Source organism: Dama dama, chromosome 1 (assembly GCF_033118175.1).
Source record: "Dama dama isolate Ldn47 chromosome 1, ASM3311817v1, whole genome shotgun sequence".
Classification (NCBI taxonomy): Eukaryota; Metazoa; Chordata; class Mammalia; order Artiodactyla; family Cervidae; genus Dama; species Dama dama.
This window is the reverse complement of record NC_083681.1, coordinates 51,186,791-51,208,815: the sequence shown is the minus strand read 5'-3', so window position 1 is coordinate 51,208,815 and position 22,025 is coordinate 51,186,791. Positions and strand designations below refer to the sequence as shown.

Genomic DNA, 22,025 nt, shown 5'->3' with positions numbered 1-22,025 from the left:
GCTGAGCATTAACCAAATTATGTCCCTTTGAGTTTAGATTGACAAACCCTCCTCACTTAAATTTTAAAACAAGCCAACTTGTGTAGAATATAGAAGAGCTGCCTTCTTAACACAGCAGGCAGCACGAGTGCTGGGGCTGATTAGGTGTAGATTTGGAGCCCACTTCAGCCTATGTAATTATCACTAAGATTATATGGACACAGAGAAGAGAGCTCATATTTGTGGATCTCCTTTGATGTGCCAGGCACTGTAGAGTTTTTATCTTATAACTTACGGGGAGGGGGGGGCATCATAATCCCTACTATTCTAGTAAGGAAATAAGAGCTTCAGAGGTATAATAATTTGTCCAAGATCACAGTTAGTAAATGATAGTGCTTCCCTGTACTTGTTATAAAATGTCACCATCTTCCCTATTTGTGTGTCAGTTCATAAGTCTCTTGACTTTCCTACAGCCCAACCATAGGGTCAGGTACACAGTCATAATAACTAATGTCTTTTAAGCACTTATTATGTGTCATACACTATTAAAGCACATTTTATGCACTAACAGAGTCATATGAGCTAGATACTCTTAATATCTGATAATTATGATACAGAGTGATTTTCTAATTTCATCGTTTGTTCTACATTTATTAATTGTCGTTCTACAGTAAAAAAAAAAAAAGAGCTTTCCCTTCTTACCCATTGACTATATGGACTCTTGGAATCTTAGTATACAATGGGTGATAGTCCGTTAATGTCATTATTCATGTTGATGCTCATATTGACTCGGATTTTTTAAAATTTATTTATTGATTTATTTTTGGTTGCACTGGGTCTTTGTTGCTTTCCGTGGGCTTTCTCTAGTTGCAGAGAGCAGGGACTGCTCTTCGTTGCATTGCATTACAGTGCACAGGTTTCTCTTTGCAGTGGTTTCTCTTATTGTGGAGCACAGGCTCTAGATGCGCAGTCTTCAGTAGTTGCAGCATTTGGTCTCAGTAATTTCAGCAAGTGGGCTCGTAGTTGTAGTGCACAGGCTTCAGTTGCTCTGAGGCATGTGAAATCTTCTGAGACCAGGGATCGAACCAATATCCCTTGCATTGGCAAGCAGATTCTTATCCATTTTCCCCAGAGAAGCCCATCTGTACCATGGTCTCAGATTTTAAAGCCAACATTATAACCACTGTACCATACTGCATCCTTTGCCATGATATATTTTTCTCACTGCCTGCAGTTAGTTTGCCCATCTCTTAACAGCCTTTTTGAACCCTCTTAACTTTTCATCTTCTGAGAAGTAGGAAGACTAATGACAGTCCTTTCCAAATTATTTGTAAACTGTATAAGTAAATTACAATAAAAGACAGAAATGGTAGGGACCTAACAGAAGCAGAAGATATTAAGAACAGGTGGCAAGAATACACAGAAGAACTGTATAAAAAAGATCTTCATGACCCAGATAACCACAATGGTATGATCACTCACCTAGAGCCAGACATCATGGAATGCAAAGTCAAATGGACCTTAGGAAGCATCACTATTGAACAAAGCTGGTAGAGGTGATAGAATTCCAGTTGAGCTACTTCAGATCCTAAAAGATGATGCTGTGAAAGTGCTGCACTCAATATGCCAGCAAATTTGGAAAACTCAGCAGTGGCCACAGGACTGGAAAAGGTCAGTTTTCATTCCAATCCCAAAGAAAGTCAATGCCAAAGAATGTTCAAAGTACCACACAATTGCACTCATCTCACACACTAATAAAGTAATGCTCAAAATTCTCCAAGCCAGGCTTCAACAGTACAGGAACTGAGAACTTCCAGATATTCAAGCTGGATTTAGAAAAGGCAGAGGAACCAGAGATCAAATTGCCAACATCCACTGGATCATCAAAAAAGCAAGAGAGTTCCAGAAAAACATCTACTTCTGCTTTATTGATTACACCAAAGCCTTTGATTGTGTGGATCACAACAAACTGTGGAAAATTCTGAAAGAGATGGGAATATCAGACCACTGCACCTGCCTCCTGAGAAATCTGTATTCAGGTCAAGAAGCAGCAGTTAGAACTGGACATGGAATAGCAGACTGGTTCCAAGTCAGGAAAGGAGTACATCAAGGCTGTATATTGTCACCCTGCATATTTAACTTATATGCAGAGTACATCATGTGAAATGCAGAGCTGGATGAAGCACAAACTGGAATCAAGATTGCTGGGAGAAATGTCAATAACCTCAGATATGCAGATGACACCACACTTACGGCAGAAAGCAAAGAAAAACTAAAGAGCCTCTTGATGAAAGTGAAATGCAGAGTGAAAAAGTTGGCTTAAAACTCAACATTCAGAAAACTAAGATCATGGCATCTGGTCCCATCACTTCATGGCAAATAGATGGGGAAACAATGGAAACAGTGACAGATATTCTTTTCTTGGCCTCCAAAATCACTGCAGATGGTGATTGCAGCCATGAAATTAAAAGACACTTACTCCTTGGAAGGAAAGTTATGACCAACCTAGACAGCATATTAAAAAGCAGAGACATTACTTTTCCAACAAAGGTCTGTCTAGTCAAAGCTATGGTTTTCCCAGTAGTCATGTATGGATGTGAGAGTTGGATTATAAAGAAAGCTGAGTGCCAAAGAATTGACACTTTCGAACTGTGGTATTGGAGAAGACGCTTGAGAGTCCCTTGGACTGCAAGGAGATCCAACCAGTCTATCCTAAAGGAAATCAGTTCTGAATATTCATTGGAAGGACTGATGCTGAAGCTGAAACTCCAATTCTTTGGCCACCTGATGCGAAGAACTGACTCATTGGAAAAGATCCTGATGCTAGGAAAGGTTGAAGGTGGGAGGAGAAGGGGACAACAGAGGATGAGATGGTTGGATAGCATCACTGACTCGATGAAGTTTAGTTTGAGTAAGCTCCAGGAGTTAGTGATGGACAGGGAAGCCTGGCATGCTGCAGTCCATGGGGTCACAAAGAGTTGGACACAACTGAGTGACTGAACTGAACTGATAAGCAAATAGTCTCCAACTAAAAACCTGACAGTGTCTGCCGTGAATTACACATTTGACTTTTAGATGTGGATTTTAGCTGCTTAGAGACCCTTCTCATTTCTCTTTAGGATCATAATTCATAGCCAGGATAAATTACCTACAAAAGGTAATTCTTAAAATCTTTTTAGGTGAGGGGTATTAGAGTCAGGAGACTCACTTGACCATGTTACTTATCTATGAGGACTGTGTGTGTATGTATGTGTGTGCATGGGAGTTACTGAAATTCATTCATCCATTCAGCAGATAATTGGGCCAGGTCCTGTGCCTGTTGAAGGTTATGAAATTCAAACCAGTTAATACAGGGAAAACCAACAACAATACTGACTACAGATACTGAAAAACTTAACAACGGAGAGAATCTAAAATTACAGTTTGGTTTTTTAATAGTTATGATAATTAGAGTAATTTTTAAATTTTTATTTATTTATTTTTGGCTACATGTCACCACATGACTTGTAGGATCTTAGTTCTCTGACCAGGGATTGAACCCAGACCCTGGTAGTGAAAGCACCAAATCCTAACCACTGGATCACCAGGGAATTCCCTAGAATAATTTTTTTTTTAATGCTTGCAATTTATGCCTTCAAAAGCATTAATAGTTTTGAAGTCCAGTGAGCAAAAGATGAACATACTAAAAGAAAAATAGGCAAAGGACATTATTCATGAGAATAAAAACAATTGATTATTATAATTCATTTAAAAAGAGATAAAACTGATTGCTAAAGATTTTTTTAAAGTCCAGCTTCACTAGTAATCAAAGAAATGCAAATTGAAACAGTGATGTGATTCCATTTTCTGTCTAACACATTTTCTGTGTCCAGATTAACACACTATGAAAAAGAAAAAAAATGCCCCATTTGATGAAAGGGCTCCCCTCATAGCTCAGTTGGTAAAGAATTCGCCTGCATTGCAGGCTACCCCGGTTTGATTCCTGCGTCGGGAAGATCTGCTAGAGAAGGGATAGGCTACCCACTCCAGTATTCTTGGGCTCCCCTTGTGGCTTCAGTTGGTAAAGAATCCACCTGTAATGCGGAAGACCTGGGATCAATTCCTGGGTTGGGAAGATCCCTTGGAGAAGGGAAAAGCTACCCTCATTCTGGCCTGGAGAATTTCATGGACTATCGCAAAGATTCGGACACGACTGAGTGACCTTCAGTCACTCACTTACATTTTGATGAAAGGAAGGCACAATAGTTACTCTCATCCTTCTTTTGATAGTAGAAATAAAAATCACATTCTTTCTGAAAGGTAGTTTAGTAACATTTATCAAAAACCTTAAAAATGTTTATAGGTTTGATCTAGAAATTCATTTCTTAGGAATTTATTCAAAGGAAATAGATTGTTATAGAAATATTAAAAAATAATTATTTTATAGTTGGAGATTGGCTGAATGAAGTATAGACAAGCCTTATGGTAGAATACTGTGCAATCATTAAAAACAATGTGATAGACAAATATATAATACGTGGAAGAGGTATGTATATGTTTAGGGAGAACTTATATATGACCCCATTTTTTTGTAAATAAAAATGTGCATACATTGGAAAAAACTGGAAAGATGTTATATATTCTAGAACAATTTTTTATTTTTGATTAGCTATATTTTCTAAATTTCTTATAGTGAACATGAACCTTTTTTATTAGAAAAAAAAAAGTAGGGGGAAGTATTAGCAGGAATATCACATAAGACAAGGGAAACTAACATATAAAGAGCACTCCTGGGTTAAGCACTGTGGTTGGTGCTTTATAACTTCACCTAATCTAACCTCACTGTGGAGCCTCCTGCCTCTGTCCTCGTCCCTCCAGTCCATTCTCACATAGCTATAGGAGTGATTCTTCTAATAGCAAAGATTTAGAAGAGAACACACCAAACTATAGATAGTAATTACTCCTGGAATTTAGATTGAGGAGATGGCTATAAGAGAAGACTTTCACTTTTCAATTTAATATTTCAGTGTGATTTGTACTCTGTGTGTGTGTGTGTGTACACATATAAGTGGGGAGGAAAAGCTTGTGTTGCCATGTCACTTCCCCTTTAAGCCCTTCAGTGGCTTACCTCATCTCCCACTTCTCTTCCCCTTACACCTTCTACTCCAGATCTTCTTTCTTCAGATGAAACTTCGTGCTTTTTTGCCTCCAGGATTTGTGAATGCATTGGGTCCTCCCACTTCACCAACCTGGATCTGGTTATTCAGCCTTTTTAGGTCTTTAATATCACTTACCTCGGGATGCCTTTTTTGATCCCCTCCCTTGGTTTCCCACCATACATAGTACTTTTCCCATCATAGCCTTCATCACACTTTGCTAGAATTTTATGGTAAATTGTTGTCCTTCCCTGAAGAGACTGTAAGCTCCCTGAGGCATGGACTCTAGTACCTAGAACAGTGACTTGAACATAGTAAGTATTTGATAAGTAGTTGTTGAATAAACACTTCATATTTTACAGTTGTGGATCCTGAGCCTTAGGGAGATGTTAGATAACTTGTCCAGAGCCTCTCGGCCAGTAATGTTTCAGAGCCAACTTTCCTATCCTCGTGTTCGATACTTGTAAAGTTCATGTTCTGTCCATTGTACCACTCAGGTGAACAGAGGCAGAGCCAATCCCTAAACATGCCTCAGAATTGGGGTCTTTACTTCCTGGACCTTTCCTGTTTTTGACACTTAGGTCTGTCTGATTTCTTCCAGTGTGGTGCAGGTCCTCCTTGCAGCTGGTGCTGACCCAAACCTCGGGGACGACTTTAGCAGTGTATACAAGACTGCCAAGGAGCAGGGAATCCATTCTTTAGAAGGTAAGTGTGGACTACTGTGCTGTTCTGCAGGCTCTCCTCCCTGCAGCTTCCAGCAGCCGTTCTCCGTGCCAGTTCTACTAGCAACTCAGGTGAGAGCCTGCAAGTTGCTCATCCTCTGGGGACTCGTGGATAACCCAAAGGCTTGGGGCAGATCCCCTTCACAGCCCCCCTCTGGCTCTGTAATTTATGTCACGTCAGGTCTTTGGGAATAAAATAGAGGCCTGATTTCATGACTGAGGAGAGGGGTAGGAAAACCTTTTAACTGGTGTTCTACCAAAAGTGCCTCAACCTGTGGAGTCTCAAATGAGTGCACAATGAAGCAGGTTTCCATAAGATAATTAAGGCAACTGTGTGGAATGTGGATTTATTCTTCCTCTACTTCCTGCGGACTTAGCCTGCCCCAGCCCTGCCCCAGAACTAGAAACCAGCTTTATTGGTTCCCTTAGCCTCACAAGTCCCTCCACAATACCCTGAATACTGTTTTTTCTCCCCCTCCTGTATGTGGAATATAATCTCTCTAACACTGGCCCCTTGACTTACTCAATGATCCAGGACAAAGAGTAGACTTCCTCTGTGCCTTGATGTCTGTGCTTGTAAAATGGAGTGGTCCTCATTGCCCTGCTGGGGTACTGTGTGGGTGATTGCTTGGACTTCTCCAGAGGAAAGAACTGATATGCACCTTTACCAGGGCTTGGTCACATGTCTGTTGGAAGGTACCTGGGCGAGTTAGTCTGAATTGCCTCTGGTGAGTGGTTTTTCGAAAGTGGAATTGAGAAGATGGCAGGTTGAAATGACTGCAGACAGAGATGAATATTTTACGTTTGAGCTTTGCTTGTCCAGATTGACTCTGCTGCCCACCCATTATCCTGGCTCACTCACAGAGCCTGAGATTCCCCTCACTTTCCAGCAACAGGGCAGCTAAACTGTGGCTGCTTTAGAGTTTGCAGTGATGCCAGGAGAGACAGCCTTGCTGACTGCTCGAGGGTCAGAACATTGACCTGAGGGGAGGTTCAGCAGAGGGGAGAAGTATGCTCAGCTCTCAGAACCATCAGCAAGGCTGCCAGACCGACAGCCTAGGTGTGTGGTAGCCTAGGGCGGAGGTGTCATTGCTGCCCCAGCAAGGTTTCTCATAGCAGCTTGAGAAAAATGTCAAAAGCATCAGAGCATTGTTACCCAGGTGAAGTGTGAAGTTGTTCTCCCCTGCCTCTCCACCTCTGAATCTGCTCCTTCTCTGTCAAGCTCCCTTGCTGTAGCTAGATCCTCCACAGAGCCTTTTCTGCAACCTGTCCTCTGCTGCTCTTTTGAATGTTCTCTAAATCTGAGCCCTTTATATGGTTATTTGAACTCTCATCTGCTCATATGTCTTTTCTTTCTTCGTGAGCTGACAGTTCTATGTGCAGGCCGTGACCTATGCTTGGATTCCACACTGAGCTGGGGGAATTATATTCATTTTGTTTGTAGTAGAGGAGAATTTCATGAGTGCCAGACTTGCCCTATGTTTGCAGCCTGATGTTTGGGAACTCAGCTTAAAGTTGTGGGATAGCTTAAAGGCTGTCCTCCATTCACTCAGACACAGCATTGCCACCCTCAGCTCTATCTTCTGTTCTGGTGCTCTCACCAAAAAGCAAGGAGGAGCATTTGCTGAGGGGCAGGGCCAGGTAGAAGGGAAGGATTCGAGGGCCTTCTCATCTGCCCTTGGGATCCAAACACCGCCCAGTAAGCGTTTTTGGTTTCACAGAATCTCAGAACTGTGAAGCCATCTAGTCCTGCCTCTGCTCTCACACCAGTTCCCACCCCTGCATTTCGTTTTGAACCTTTGTGTTCTGGGGCTTCCCAGGTGGCTCAGTGGATAAAGAGTCCACCTGCAGTGCAGGAGTTGCAAGAGATGAGTTCGATCCCTGGGTCAGGAAGATCCTCTGAAGGAGAGCATGGCAACCTGCTCCAATATTCTTGCCTGGAGAATGCCATGGACAGAGGAGCCTGGCAGGCTACAGTCCATAGGGTCACAAGAGTCGGACATGACTGAAGCGACTGAGCATGCATCCACCTGTGTGTTCAGCTTTCCAGGTTGATGCTCATATTCAGCATTCTAGATCAGTGGTCAGCACATTTTTTCTGGCAGGTGCCAGATAGTAACCATTTTAAAGCTTTGTGGGCCAGTTGGTCTCAGTTGTGGCTATTTAGCTTGGCCATTGTAGCATAGAATATAATATACAAATGAGTGTACATGGATGTGTTCCAATAAAACTTTATTTACAAAAGTTGGCAGCAGGCTGAATTTGGCCCATAGACCGTAGTTTGCCAACTTTGCTTTAGATATTTTCTTTTTTCTCTCCTTCCTTCGTCCTTTCCTTCCTCCCTCCCTCCCTTCCATCCTTTCTCCTATCCTACCTCCCTCCTTCCCTCCCTTCCTTGCTTCCTTTCTCTTTCTTTGCCTTTTTAATCAGTCTCCTTTGAATTTTTTTAACTCTTGAGCTCGCCAGCCTATATTCTAGGTAGGTAGGCAACAGAAATATTGGAACAGACTAATATATCTCTCATGAAATGCAGACAGAAATATTAACTATCTCTTAATTTATATGATCTGCAAATTTAGTGAATAGGCTTTCTATGGACTCATTTAGTTATTCAAAAGTAATTTAAAAAAATTTTATTGATTACGTTCCTATCTAGCAGGGACTGGTCTCAGCACTGTTAGACAAGCAAGGTCCCTGCCATCATGCACTTCATGTGCTAGTCTTTGATTACAGTGTTTATAAGGACTCTATTATATGAAGTACAGAGCCCTGAAACTCATTCATGATCAGGACAATTTAGAAGCATTATTCAACAGTCAGAATTGTAGATCCTCCAAACTTCTTTCTTTTGTAGCTTCCATTTCTTCATCTTGTCCACAAAATTGTAAGAGATTCTCTCAGATTTATTGCTGAAATAAAACCATGTTTAACATTTGTCTTAATTTGTTGCATAGGAATCCTTGCCCAGCAAGATGTTAGGTTATTCTGGCATGGTTTTGTATTATCCCTAGCAAACCCACACTGGTGCCCAGTAATCACTAAGTGTTTCAGAACCATTAAATATAAATAAATTCTATATTTAAGCAGTAACTATCAACTATCATTCATAAGTTCACTGCTCTGTGGCTTGCAAGATCTAACTCGTAGCTTTTTCTCTGTTTTGAATTCCAGGCTGCCTTTGCCGGCCATGGTTTTCTGGCAGCTCCTCTGAATTTCTCTGGTGTGTCAGTGTGGAGGTACTCTGCCCTGGACTTCATGTGCTCTGCTTTCTGACTCTGAACCTGGAGAGTGATGGTCCTTTATCATCATCATCTCAGAGTTCTCCTCTCCTTACCAGCCGAAACCTTTAGCTCCTTGTTAAACATACTTTTCTTTCCTTTTCCCATTTAGAAATACCTCATTCATTCATCCATTCAACCAATATTTATTGATTGCCCACTGTATGCAAGTCACTGTACCCAGCTCAGGGTCATTTTCACTGAGGAAGTAGACAAAAACAAAAGAATCCTGGTTTTTGTTTTGTTTTTATTTTGGTTGGATTGACTTTTTCATGGGAAACTACCTACTTGGGGATATGTGAGGAGGTTAAGGAGAAGAAGAGTTACAAGCTCTTTGCCCAGAGTGTGTAGGCAAATTCACAGGAAAGTTCTTCATTATTGGAGCATAGAGTCAGTGCTATCAAGTTCACTAAATTTCTAATAGATATTTCTGTGGGGCTCAGCCTGTGGTCATTACTTAAGGGGAGTGCTGAGTTATAGTTTGACTTTGGCAAGACCTTCCTAAACCCCTGTAATATATCCCTTGTCTACCTTTTCAGTATTATTGTGAAGTTGAAGAGATGTGATGTGTGAATCATAAAGTATTCTACAGTTACAATTGCTTATTAATTTGGTTCATTTATAATTGGGAATGTACTTCCTGAGTGCCAGGCACCCTGCCAGATGCTGGGAATGAATTAAAAGAAATATATATGGTCTAGTCCCTCAATATATGTGATCTGCTGTCATTCAAATAATAAGACAGACCTATGAACATGCATCACAGTGCAGAATGATAAATGCAAATGTAGATAGGTGTACAAAGGATATGGGTAGCACTTGTATAGGTAGTGATGCCCTCTACCTGAGGGCAGACTGGTGTCTGGGAAGTGTCACAGGTTAAGTGACTTTGAATTGAGTCTTAAGGTTGAATCAGAGACTGCCAGGCAGGCTAAGCGGGATGGACTTTCCAGGCAGAAGGAACAACACATGCAGAGATAAGGGCTAAGTGATAGCAGGTGGAATCATCTGCCACAGTACTAAGAACAGCTAGAAGTAAGACCATAGCGGGAGGCAGGGTTCTACGTGGGAAGGACCCTGTAAGGCAATTCTAGGGAGCTCATAGTGTTTTCTAAAGGCCATTGAAGGATTTCAAGTAGGGGAATGCTCAATTTACATTAGCAGTTTAGATGGACTCATGGGATGGGGATGAATTGGAGAGGAGAGGTTAGCAATGGTTCTTAATGTTTTGATCCCTTTGAGAATTGGATGAGAAACCGTGCTCCTCTCCCTCAAAATGCACTTCTCACTTCTGGGGATTTCTAAAAGAAATATTTGGGAGCGGAGAGAAATAGACATTCAAAAAATATTAGGAGGATATTGAGTATTCGGTGGAATATGGGAATTGATGGAAAAGGAAGCACCTGTCACCTTGGTTTCTGCTTTGGGCAAGCCGTTGGATGAGTGGGTCTGGAGTTCAAAGACATCTGGCAGCATTTGCTTGATAGTTAAAATAATGAATGTGACTGAAACTGCCTGAGGAAAGGAGTTAAAACGAAGGGATAGGAGGACAAGTCCCTCACTCAGGATCCCAGCATTTAAGATGTGGGGAGGAACGAGGATCCAGGCAAGGAGACCAAGAGGTATTGGAGAAGTTGCCTGGTTTTCTTCTCTCAGAGAGGTGCTCTGAGTCTGTCCTGCCTGCTCAGAACAGGCACAGCCTAGAGAGAAAAGAAGCCTCTCTGCTGCTGAGGCTTTGCTAACAGCTGCCTTCATTCACCTTCCCTGGTGAACTGCTTCTCCTGTTTGATATTTGGTATTGTTCTAGCAAGAAGCCTGCTCGGCTGGCATATTACAGTGTCTTCCACTCTTGTCAGGGTTGGTGTTTCAGGGTAGAGAGCAGGGCTGTTGGTGCAAGTGATACAGGGATGCTTGGCCTTATTGGTTCACTATTCTGTTCTCTTCAGCTCTCGGAATGGCATCTTCAGAGGCACAGTGATATCCTGGAGAAAGGTTAGGCTTCAGAGCCAGGAAGTTGTGGTTCACTTAAGCTCTGTCACCAGTCATGTGACCTTAAGCCACTTGAATTTCGGTTTTCTCATTTATAACATAGGGATAACAATACCCATCCTAAAGAGTTGTTTGAATGACTAGAAATAATCACACGTAAAGCACAGTAGCATATGATGAAGAATTGCTCTGTGGAGTTGGGTCTTGGCTCAATAAAAGGCAGGAAATTTGCCATAGAGGTACTGAGCAACTCACCACTCAAGGGGTACTGACAGAGGCTGGCTGGCTGCCCATCAGGGATTCTGTAAAGGGTCATTAGATTATACTGCTTCCAAGGTTCCTGTCAGCCATGTGATTTCCAAGGTTCTAGAAACTTAGGCTTATCTTCAGAGCAAGTAATGTACTTAGAAGTAGGATCTGAGCCGGGCTTTGGGTAGTGGAGAGAGGAGAAAAAAAGAAAAGATATTCTAAGCAGGGATCATGCTTGAGCAAAGACACAGAGGGGCCACATGGAGGGGAGCTTGGAGATCACAGCTGCTTCCCTACCACTTCATCCCCTGATCCTGACCACATTCCATGCAGTGCCTTGAGCCCCACCCATGCCCATTCTAGGAGAGTCCCACTTGTAGCTGGTTGCTGGGTGTGGGCCTCAATCCTCAGGTGGAGGAGGCAGTAAATTAGTGGTAACAGTAAACAAGTCACCCAGTCAGGGATGCCCCTGGCTGCTTGTAAGTAACTGTTATAAACCTTGGGTGTCTGAGGCTGTCAGAAATGCACGCGAGCACTCTGAGCGCCTCTCATATACACAATTAAAACAATAAAACATGGCAGAAACGTAGCCAGAGCAGGCTATAAATCAGCTTCTCTTCTCAGCTCCAAGTGGCGGCTGAATAAAGATGAGTTGTGCAGAAGCTGGGTTGGCACAGGGCCCTTCTGGGGATAGGGGCCTGGTTTGCCCAGCCAGACCTGCCAAGGCCAACCCTAACCCCACCCCCAGCCCCGGTGGCCCTCTTCCCACAGCTCCAGGGCTTGCAGGTCCTGGCCTGCTCCAGCTGACCTCCCCATCTCTGTGTCTTCAGATGGGGGACAGGATGATGCAAGCTGGTACATCACAAACCAGTGGACAAGTGCCCTGGAGTTCAGGAGATGGCTAGGAGTCCCCACTGGCGGTAATGGAACTGCTCTCTATAATATTTCTCCCTCTCCCCAGGACATTGCTAAGAAGTAGTCTTACCTTAGCTTATCTATTCAATATAAGTTAACACCCAGCACTCACTGCATGCCCAGCCCTACCCAGGCACAGTAGAGAGAATCTGTGCCCTTGGAGACAAAATTCAAATGGGAGTAATAATGGTCCCAAGGACATAAGAATCACCTATCTCAGAGTCCAAAGAGTGGCTTGGCCATCAACTGTGTGACCTTGGCAATTCTCTATCTCTCTGAGCCCTGATTTTCTCATCTATAGAGAATAAGATTTTTTACACCATAGATGTAGCTTGTCAAAACACAGATTCCTGCCCCACTCCCAGACCCTGAGATTTTAATTCAGTGTGTCTGGGGTTGGACCTGAGATTTTGGCATTCTTGACAGGCTCCCACTCTTTGAGTAGATGATCTAGGCTACTTGTGCTTGAACTGCTTAAAAAAAAAATTCATCTGGACCTTCTCCCTGCAAGAGACTCTTTTTTCCACTTTTATTCCTAGAGAGTCTGTGTGCTTAAGCGCGGTATTATGGGTGTACAGAACACTTAATATCTGTGACACCTAGGACAATTTTCTGTACCTCTTAGAGGCTCTGTCTCCTTATTTGTAAAATAAACATTAGTGGGAGAGTTAGAAGTAGTATGTTTATCCTTAGCCTAAAACCTAGAACATAGAAGGAATTCCATTAATGTAAATTTCTGTTTTTATATTATCATTATCGTCATCATACTCTCATAAAACTTCATTCAGTGTCTCTGACACAGCCTTCCAAATGCTTCAGAGTCTCAACCACAGCCTTCAGTGGTAGCAAACTGTTATCTGTGAAGAGCCAAACATTATCTTCGAGTTCAAGGAATGGCTTGGCCATCACCTGTGTGACCTTGGGCAATTCTCTTTATCTCTCTGAGCCTTGATTTTCTCTTCTGTAGAGAATAATATATTCTATACCATAGGTTTATTATGAAGGTCAAATTAAAATACTTATTAAATACTTGAGAAAATACAAGGTATCATACACATATAAGGTGCTGGCAATAATAATAATAATAAAGATTGATAACATGACCAAGACTATGTTTGACAAGGGTCCAGTCAGAGATGCTGATAACAAGGACTATCAGAGCTCAAAGAAAAGACTCTGTCTGAAGTTTCAGGAAATAAAATGGTGTTTGAGCCTTGAAGTATAAGAAGGTTTTATAGAGCAACTGAGTGCGAATTGTGTGTAATCAGAGAAGGGCATGAGCTTCCCTGGTGGCTCAGCTGGTAAAGAATCCACCTGCAGTGCAGGAAACCTGGGTTCAATCGCTGGGTTGGGAAGATCCCCTGGAGAAGGGAACAGCCATCCACTCCAATATTCTGGCCTGGAGAATTCCGTGGACTGTATAGTCCATGGGGTTGCAGAGTCGGACATGACTGAGCAACTTTCACTTTCACTTTTCAGAGAAGGGCCTATGTTATGTCCACAATTTTCAGAGGTGGGAAACGGAAAAAATATATTTCAGGGCAGCAAGTAAACTTGTTAGGGTGAAGCATCCATACAGCAGAAGATTCATTTTAGAGAGTAATGAGCAGTAAAGGTGCTGCTTTAAAGTGAGTAGGCTGGGGCCAGATCCAGATGCTTGGATTTTATCTCTTAGGCAGAGAGGAGCCTTGCAGGTCCTAGAGGAGAGGATACTACAGGAGCTGACTCCTTCCACGGTAGAGAAGCAGGGGGAAAGTGATGATAATAAGATGATGATGATAATAGCTACAGCAGCAGATTACATTTATTGGTACTTAATTTATTGCATGCTCACAGCAACCCTGTGATGTAGGCACTAAGGGAAACTGAGGCAGAGAGATGATGTCAAATGCCAGCAGAACCGTCCCATGCTCTTTAGAGAACCAGCACCCATGTCAGCTAATATGTGCCCCACACTTGGCTCAAAATCTCTGACTTGTCCAAAGTCTTGGAAAATTTGGGGATCTGCCAGGCCAAAAGCTATTTGGGCAAGTTACTATTTTTAATAATGTCCCTGCCTCTTCCTCATCATTGTCAGAGCCTTGTCACACCTTCAGCACCAGGGGTTCTACATGTCGTTTCTCAGCAGATTCAGCCCCTATAGAGTCACTTGAATGGACTCAAGTGTCTATCCATTAGGCCTTTTGGCCAACTTCAGGATTAAGTATAGCAGCCAGTTAGGTTAATTGTTTCCATCCTTTTAGCCCTCCAAATCTATATATATGTTTGACTAGGAGGAGATAGACTAGTTGACATGTTTTATTAAAAAGAATAAATTCAATGCATTTATAAAAATAAGGCAAAAATGGGATGGGGTGGCAAATAACTATAGTCTTGTGATTTTTAACTGATTTACATATTTTGTATATAAATATTTTTTCATCAAAAGTTCCAAATCAGGGGTGGGTCCCACACACCACACAAAATATATTAGAGACATTTATATGGATAGCAGGAAGGGAGACAGAGAGCTGAAATTTTCCAGGCACCCAGTGATTGATGGGGGCTGAGGCTCCCCCTGACGCTTTATTGAGTTTCCGATGATTATCTCTCGCCGAGACATTTTTTACAGATGACGGTCGAGCTGTCACAATGGACCATGGGGGAAAAAAAACCAACAATAATAACACTTTAATCTTTTTACTGCACTGCTCCCTAGTATCTCAGATTCATCTTCCCTGACGCACGCAGTTCATTATTCTGCCCCTCCCTGGATGGGAAATAAAGGGAAATAAATATATATGTAGACACACTTACCCACATACATACACACACACCAAGTGTATATAAGAGACCACCCCAGAACCAGAGAGGTGCAGAATTTATTGTTCCTTTTGCAAGTGTTGAGGTTTATTAGTAGAGATGCTGGGTTGGCTTGGAATTGGCTATTAATTACAGCATTTTGTATTTGTTTTTTATTGCAAGTTTTTAGCATCTTGAAGAAAAGGCAGAGGAGAGGCAAGCAGGTATAGAGATGGGGAGCACAGAGGGACCAAGTTTGGCTAACCGAGTAGCTTAGCTGGCGAAGGGGACAGGCTCCTTCCTCTTGTTGCTGGCCCTGCCCAGAGGATCTCCAGACCTGGAAGAATACTGCTTTGGTCAGGATCAGAGTAGGGGCAGAGGAGTAGGAGATGGTGAGCCCAGGGTAATTATAGGACAAATCACAGGGCTCTAGATACCAGGGAGGATTAGGAGAGATGGGAAGTGGTGGAAGTGTTGGTGGGTCTCTAGCTGACAGTATAACAGATAACAGAACAGGTAACAGATACCTAAGAGTTTGCCCACATTTTGATTTGGTTATGGGCAGGTGAGACATGGGCTCTGGGAAGCTATACCTGAGTCTGTGGTCAGATGAGTGTCCTAGGCCAGAGAGGATGCCACACTGACTGTCTGGGGTCACAGGCAGGGTCAGCAACCTTTCATCTTAAGGTTCCAGGCCACCCTTCCTGCTCTCCCCCTTCTCTTCCTTGGGGTGAGAGAAGATGGGCTTGGGGTCCCTATATGGGAAGGCTGCCCTTGATGTGTCTCCAATAGAGTAAGTGCTAGCCCAGTCTTTAATTCATCAAACCTTTCTGAGCTTCTCTATGTGTCAGGTCTCGTGTTACGCTATGATAAGGTATAATGAGGTAAACAGGGTCCTGTTCTTAAGGAAAAATCTTCTAGTCTATGGGCAGGAAGCATGGTTTTTGTGAGAACCATTTTTAAGTGGGGTCTAGCCCTCCAGCCATAGGCCAGCTAGGTGACCATTCTCTAGATGAAGGTCAAAGAGATCTGTAAGACACAGGGTCTTTCAAGATCCTCTTTTCTGCTTGGAGAGAAGTATTTATGGAACACCTGCTATGCTCAAGAGTGTATGCCTGAAACAGTCTGAAAATACAAAAGATTATGTAAGAGAAAATGTTAACTAATTTGATGTGGACTGCACAATACTAGAAGGCAGAGAGGAGAGGGAGATCAGTGAAAATCAGACTTCTTGAGTTGTAAAGAATGGGTAAAGCATAGATAAATAAAAGGAAGAAATAGTGAAGCTGTGGTATCACATAGAGAAGAGAGTAAAAGCCTTGGAGGTAAATAAACTAGCTTGGTTATTGACTGCCATCATGACCACATACAAACTACATAACCTCTCTAAGTGCCAACTTCTTTTACTAAATAAGAATAATAACAGCCCAGTGTGATTCTTTCAAGGAAAATAGTTGTAAAGTTCTCCACACAGTACCTGGCACATAGTAGGTGCTCAATAAATGGAGGCCATTATTTTCTTATTACTCTGAGTTTTAAAATTTTATTCTTTATTTATTTTAACTTCTGGCTGTACCACACAGCATGTGGGATCTTAGTTTTCCAACCAGGGATTAGACCTGTGCCATCTGCAGTGGATGCACAGAGTCTTAACCACTTGGACGGTCAGAAAAGTTCCCCAAGTTTATATATGTATATGTGTGTGTGTGTATATATGTATACACACACACACACGACTCTTAGTCCTGGGATATTAGTCTTTAGAACTTACCTGTGACCCTCCACTAAGTATAAAATGGGCTCTCTGCAATGAGCCTGACCTATCCTACAGTGTTACCATAAGAGGTGGTTCTGGCCATGGTTAGAGTGGCATCAAAAAGAGGAAAGGGGGCCTTCACTGGTGGTACAGTAGTTAAGAATCCAGCTGCCAGTGCAAGAGACATGGGTTCGATCCCTGTTCTGAGAAGATCCTACATGCCATGGAACAGCTAAGCCTGTGTGCCACAACTACTTAGCCTGTGCTCTAGAGCCTGTGAGCTGCAACTACTGAGCTCATGTGCTACAACTCCTGAAGCCTGTACACCCTAGAGCCTGTGCCCTGCAACAAGAGAAGCCACCACAGTGAGAAGCCCGAGCACTGCATGGAAGAATAGCCACTGCTCGCCGCAACTAGAGAGAGCCCACAAACAGCAGCAAAGACCTAGTGTAACCAAAAAAAATACAGTAAATAAATACATAAGTTTTAAAAAAAAGAAGAGGAAAGGGCACAATAATAAATTTACCATTTATTGCACCTTAGTGTATGCCAGGCATGTGCTCAATTCCTTACATTTTTTTTAATATAACAGCTTTATTGAGATTTAATTTACATACCACATAGTTTACTCATTTAAAGTGTGTAATTCAGTGGTTTATAGTATATTCACAAGAATTGTGCTGCTCTTACCACAATTTTAGAACATTTTCATCGCCCCATAAAGAAACCTCATACCCGTTATCAGTCAGTCTCCACTTCTCTTAACTCTCTCTAGTTCTAGACAGCCACTAATCTGCTTTCTGTTTCCATAGGTTTACACTTGATATAAATGGACTCAAACAATAAGTGATCTTTTGTGGCTGAATTCTTTTTGACTTGTTTTCAGGGTTCGACCATGTTGTAGCATGTACCAATACTTCATTCCTTTTCATAGCTGAATAATATTCCATTGATGGCTATACCACATTTAGTTCATCCATTTATCAATTGAGAGACATTTTGGTTGTTTTGACTTTTGACTATCATGAATAATGCTGCTGTGAATGTTTTTGTACAAGTGTTTGTGTGAACATAGTGGTTTTTATTTTCTTGGGTGTATATCTAGGATTGCTGGCTCATATAGTAACTCAATACTTAAACTTTTGAGGAACTACCAGACTGTTTTCCAGAGTGACAGCCCCATTTTACATTCCCACCAGTCATGTATGAGGGGTCCAGGTTCTCCACATCTTCAGCAGCACTTGTTATCGCCTGTCTTTTTTACTTTAACCATTCTAGTGGATGTGATGTGGTATCTTGTGGTTTTGATTTGCATTTCCCTGATGGCTGATGATGTTGAGCATCTTTTCATGTGCTTTTGGGCCATTTGTGTATCTTCTTTGGAGAAATCTTCTCAGATTCTTTTTCCATTTTAAAGTTGGGTTTGCCATTCAGTCTTCTGAGATGGGGTGATGGTATCTGTCTTGCAGATGAGAAAACAGATTCTCAGAGATGTTAATTTGATCAGAGTCATGCAGTGAGTTTTGCTTAGCAGTCTGATTGACTCTGACCTTTATGCTCTTTCTGATACACAGTGCTGCCCACTGAGGATTCATGGTAGGATCCTTTCATGGCAGTGGGGAGTTCTCACCAGCAGGAAGGGAGGAGTTAACAGTTTATTTAGAGATGTTAGGACCAGGTGGGAGAGCCTCTGAAAGTCAACAGGGGAATGTGGATATGTTACAGGTTACAGAACAGGGGAGGATATGTTAGCTTGAAAATTACATGTTAGTTTGTACTGTTTCCTAGGTATAGTCATTTCCTGTGCCCCTCACTATGTCACATCATTTCAGTGTTCACAGCAATACAGTTTGTAGATATCAGTGCTCCCATTTTATCAGGGAGGAATTTGAAGCTCAGAGGTCTGGAATAATTTTCAAGCATCACCAGATTTAGAATCCAGGTCTTTCCAACTCAGTATTTTGAACTCTTCCCTTTCAGCGATACTTCGTAAAAGATTCTTTCAGTATTGTTTGCAGCATTTATAAGCTCTTCAGGGCAGGGCCTCTTTATTGCCATGGCTCAGTCCATGGAAAGTATGCAATACTTTGCTGGATAAACAAGGAAACAGACTAGAGTATATGGTATGAAGTGAAGTGAAGTGAAGTCGCTCAGTCATGTCTGACTTTTTGCGACCCCATGGACTGTAGCCTACCAGGATCCTCAGTCCATGGGATTTTCCAGGCAAGAATACTGGAGTGGGTTGCCATTTCCTTCTCCAAGAGTATATGGTATAGGAAGACCTAATTTAAGTTGGATTTTGGCAGGGAGAGGAAGTTTGAGTGAGACATTAGAGGTCTCCAGTATCCCAAGACTTGGTGTCTTAGGGAGCTTTGCTTTAACTTTCTACACATGGGATTTGGGAAGAACATTCTGGTGCCCAGACATCCTTGGCTTCCCTAGAGTGGGATCAGGTATTTGGAAATGGGATGGGTTTGGCTAGCCTTGCATCTTTCTTGTGTTCATCACAAGAGAATTAGAATGGGAAGGGCCCTCAGAGACTAGTCCAGTGCTTCTTACAAGTTACCCACATGATTCTCATGCCGCTAAAGTCTACAAACCACAGATATGAGAAAAACTCCTCACTTTAAAAATAAGGAATCCGGAAAAAATAAAAATAAGGAATCCGGGACATGGAAGGATTGAAATACATAGCAAGTTTAGTGAAAACCATTTTTTAATCCAATTCACTTTTCTCCTGTTCTGTTGTTCGTGCTGTTCCCCATGCTGCTTAATTCATCAACAAAAACCATTGCCTGCCTGTAGCTTTCAGGACAGAGTCCAAACCCCTTTCAGGATCAGGCCTCTTTCTGCCTGGGCAACCTCACCTGCACCCATTGCTCCACCCGCCTTCATTCAGCATTCCAGGTTCATTGGAGGACCAGTTTCTTGTACAGACAGGTAATGCAATTTCACCCACTGTCATTTGCAAACACCATTTCCTTTCCCGGAATACTCTTCTCTACCTCGTCCTCCAGACAGTTTCTGTCTGGGGAGATTCCTCCCCAAGCCGCCTGACATGTGCCCATCTTTGCTGCCATCAGACCGTGTGCACACGTGCCTCTCATAACACTCACCGTGCTGAGGTGCTCAGGGGCAGGGGGTGAATGAGGGCTCCTCTGTGCTCATGGCTGAAGCTGCATGAAATACTGAAGTGATGCTGGGTGGGATACATATAGAAAATATTATGAACTAGTTTCTGTCATCCATGAGGAAACGGGGGAGTCAGAAGGGAAATTATAACACAAAAAGGTATTACACAAAGTGTTGTAGACAATAAACAAACAAGTGGTAAATAGATACACACGATCAACATGACAAGCCTCCAGAGCAGAGCTGGGGGACAGGACCTCCTGGAAGAGGAGGCCTTGAATTGGACTTTGAAGAACAGGGAGGGCTTAGAGAGGAAGGAGGGCCATCCAGGCTGGGCAAGGGAATAAAAGGCCTTGCCTGCCCCAAGGACAGATCCAGCACAAGGAGTGCCCCTCTTGACCCATCCCTTGGCTAAAGACAAGCATCAGAGGCAGAGCCAACAGCACCCGCAGAAGCTGAGGAGGCAGCTTGGTGATGCTGGCAGTAGGAGTGAGGATTTAGCAAGGTAGTAGATACACACCTCATGGGAAGGAAGCTGAGATCCCAGAGGCTTCCTCCTGGAGACTCTCCATGAGACCTTAGCTTCATACCCTGAGCTTCATGCCAGGTGGGCTGATGCTGGGGTATGTGAGGCTTGAGCCTGTGGGCACTGGCAGAAGGTGTGCAATATGGAAGATGGAGCCAGGCCAGGACCGATTAGCCATCTGAGTTGGGCAGGCCACCCAACCTCTGTCTCCTCCTCTGTTCAATAGAATAGTACTTTGTCTGTCTTAGGCTGACCTGGGCTGAAGGGACAATTGCATTGAAGCACTCTTTAAACCCTTAAGTGCTGCACAAATGTAAGGGTTCTCCTCATGTTCATCAGGTTAGTCATAAAGGTTCTCCCGCATGGAGACATGCTCTCATTTTTAAAGGCACTCCATGGCAGTAGATGACACGAGTTCCTGGGTGTGGCAGGTGGAGCCTGAGCTTGAGAAGAGATTGTTAGCTAGGGTTGCCTTTCCTCCGCACAAGGCAATGATAATAAAGCTTTTGTTACTAGAAGACCACTCATTTTGCTTCACTTACCTTTTTTCAAAGTCTCCTCCAATAGACTTAGCAATGTGAGGACAAGAACCGTGTGTGATTCACTTGTGTATCCCCAGTGCTGACCCTGGGGGAGGAAGCAGCATTACTAAATGTTTGTGTAATATTTTAAAAAATCTGTTATCAGATTTGATTCTCATTTAATATTCAAATTATTGCTTGTTGTGCCCATTTTACAGGTAGAAGACCTTAGTAAGTAGCAGAGCTAAGATTCAGGACTGTGTGAGTCCTTTACCTTCGATTACTGTTTCTTGTCATGGGAGGCAGTGATTTGGGGGCAGGGGGTCGTTGTCTTGTTTTGTTTTGCAGTTTCAGCAGTGCTGGGTAGTGGTCAGGCTATAGGGAGGGCTTCGGGGACCCCTTTTGCCTCTTCTGACTCCTTGACACTGCTGAGTGCAGGAAATCCTGCTGTGTGAACATCAGCTGCACACCACCTGCCGTGGCTCCCAGGCTGACCCTGGCTGCAGCACCCCAGCGTAGACTTTGCAGCCTCAAGAGGCAGAGGTGGGAACAGGAGGATGACAAAGTAATGCTGTGTCATTCTCTCTGTGGCCACAGGGGTGAGGGGACAGGGATGGCTGGCCTGGAGGGGAAGCAGGAGCTTGAGCCCATCTCCCCCTGTGCTGGAGACGGGCTGGTGGATGTCTTTGTTGGGAAGGGGATGGTTCACTGGCTGAGGATCAGCTGTACACACTGGGCCTCAAAAGACCACCATGGTGGCCAGCTGGTGAGCTGGCCCTGGATGAGTCACTTTAGCTTCTGTGGGTTTGCTTCCGCTTTCTCCACGAGAGCAAGTAAGAATGTGAGGGTGTATGCTGCACATACCTCCTTTTTCCCACCTTTAGACACTTTTTTTTCTTCTGATAGACATCTAATGATCTGGGGGTTTCAGTAAGATCTCCTGGGACAGGGCTTCTAAAACTGAGTGACAAGGGGAAAAGAGCTTACTGCCAAGAACACAAAATGAGTCTAGCCGACCTGGACAAGGTCCTAGTTCCACCAC

The 22,025-nt window shown here is 43.1% G+C and overlaps 1 protein-coding gene across 1 annotated transcript in view; it reads left to right on the top strand.

The window, feature by feature from the left end:
* Positions 1 to 22,025, top strand: part of CLPB (ClpB family mitochondrial disaggregase) — a 154,060-nt gene that overhangs the window by 47,541 nt on the left and 84,494 nt on the right. Inside the window, exon 4 of the mRNA XM_061149504.1 lies at positions 5,716 to 5,819. Within this exon, the coding sequence (XP_061005487.1) occupies positions 5,716 to 5,819 (104 nt within the window). The remainder of the gene's footprint in view (positions 1 to 5,715; positions 5,820 to 22,025) is intronic.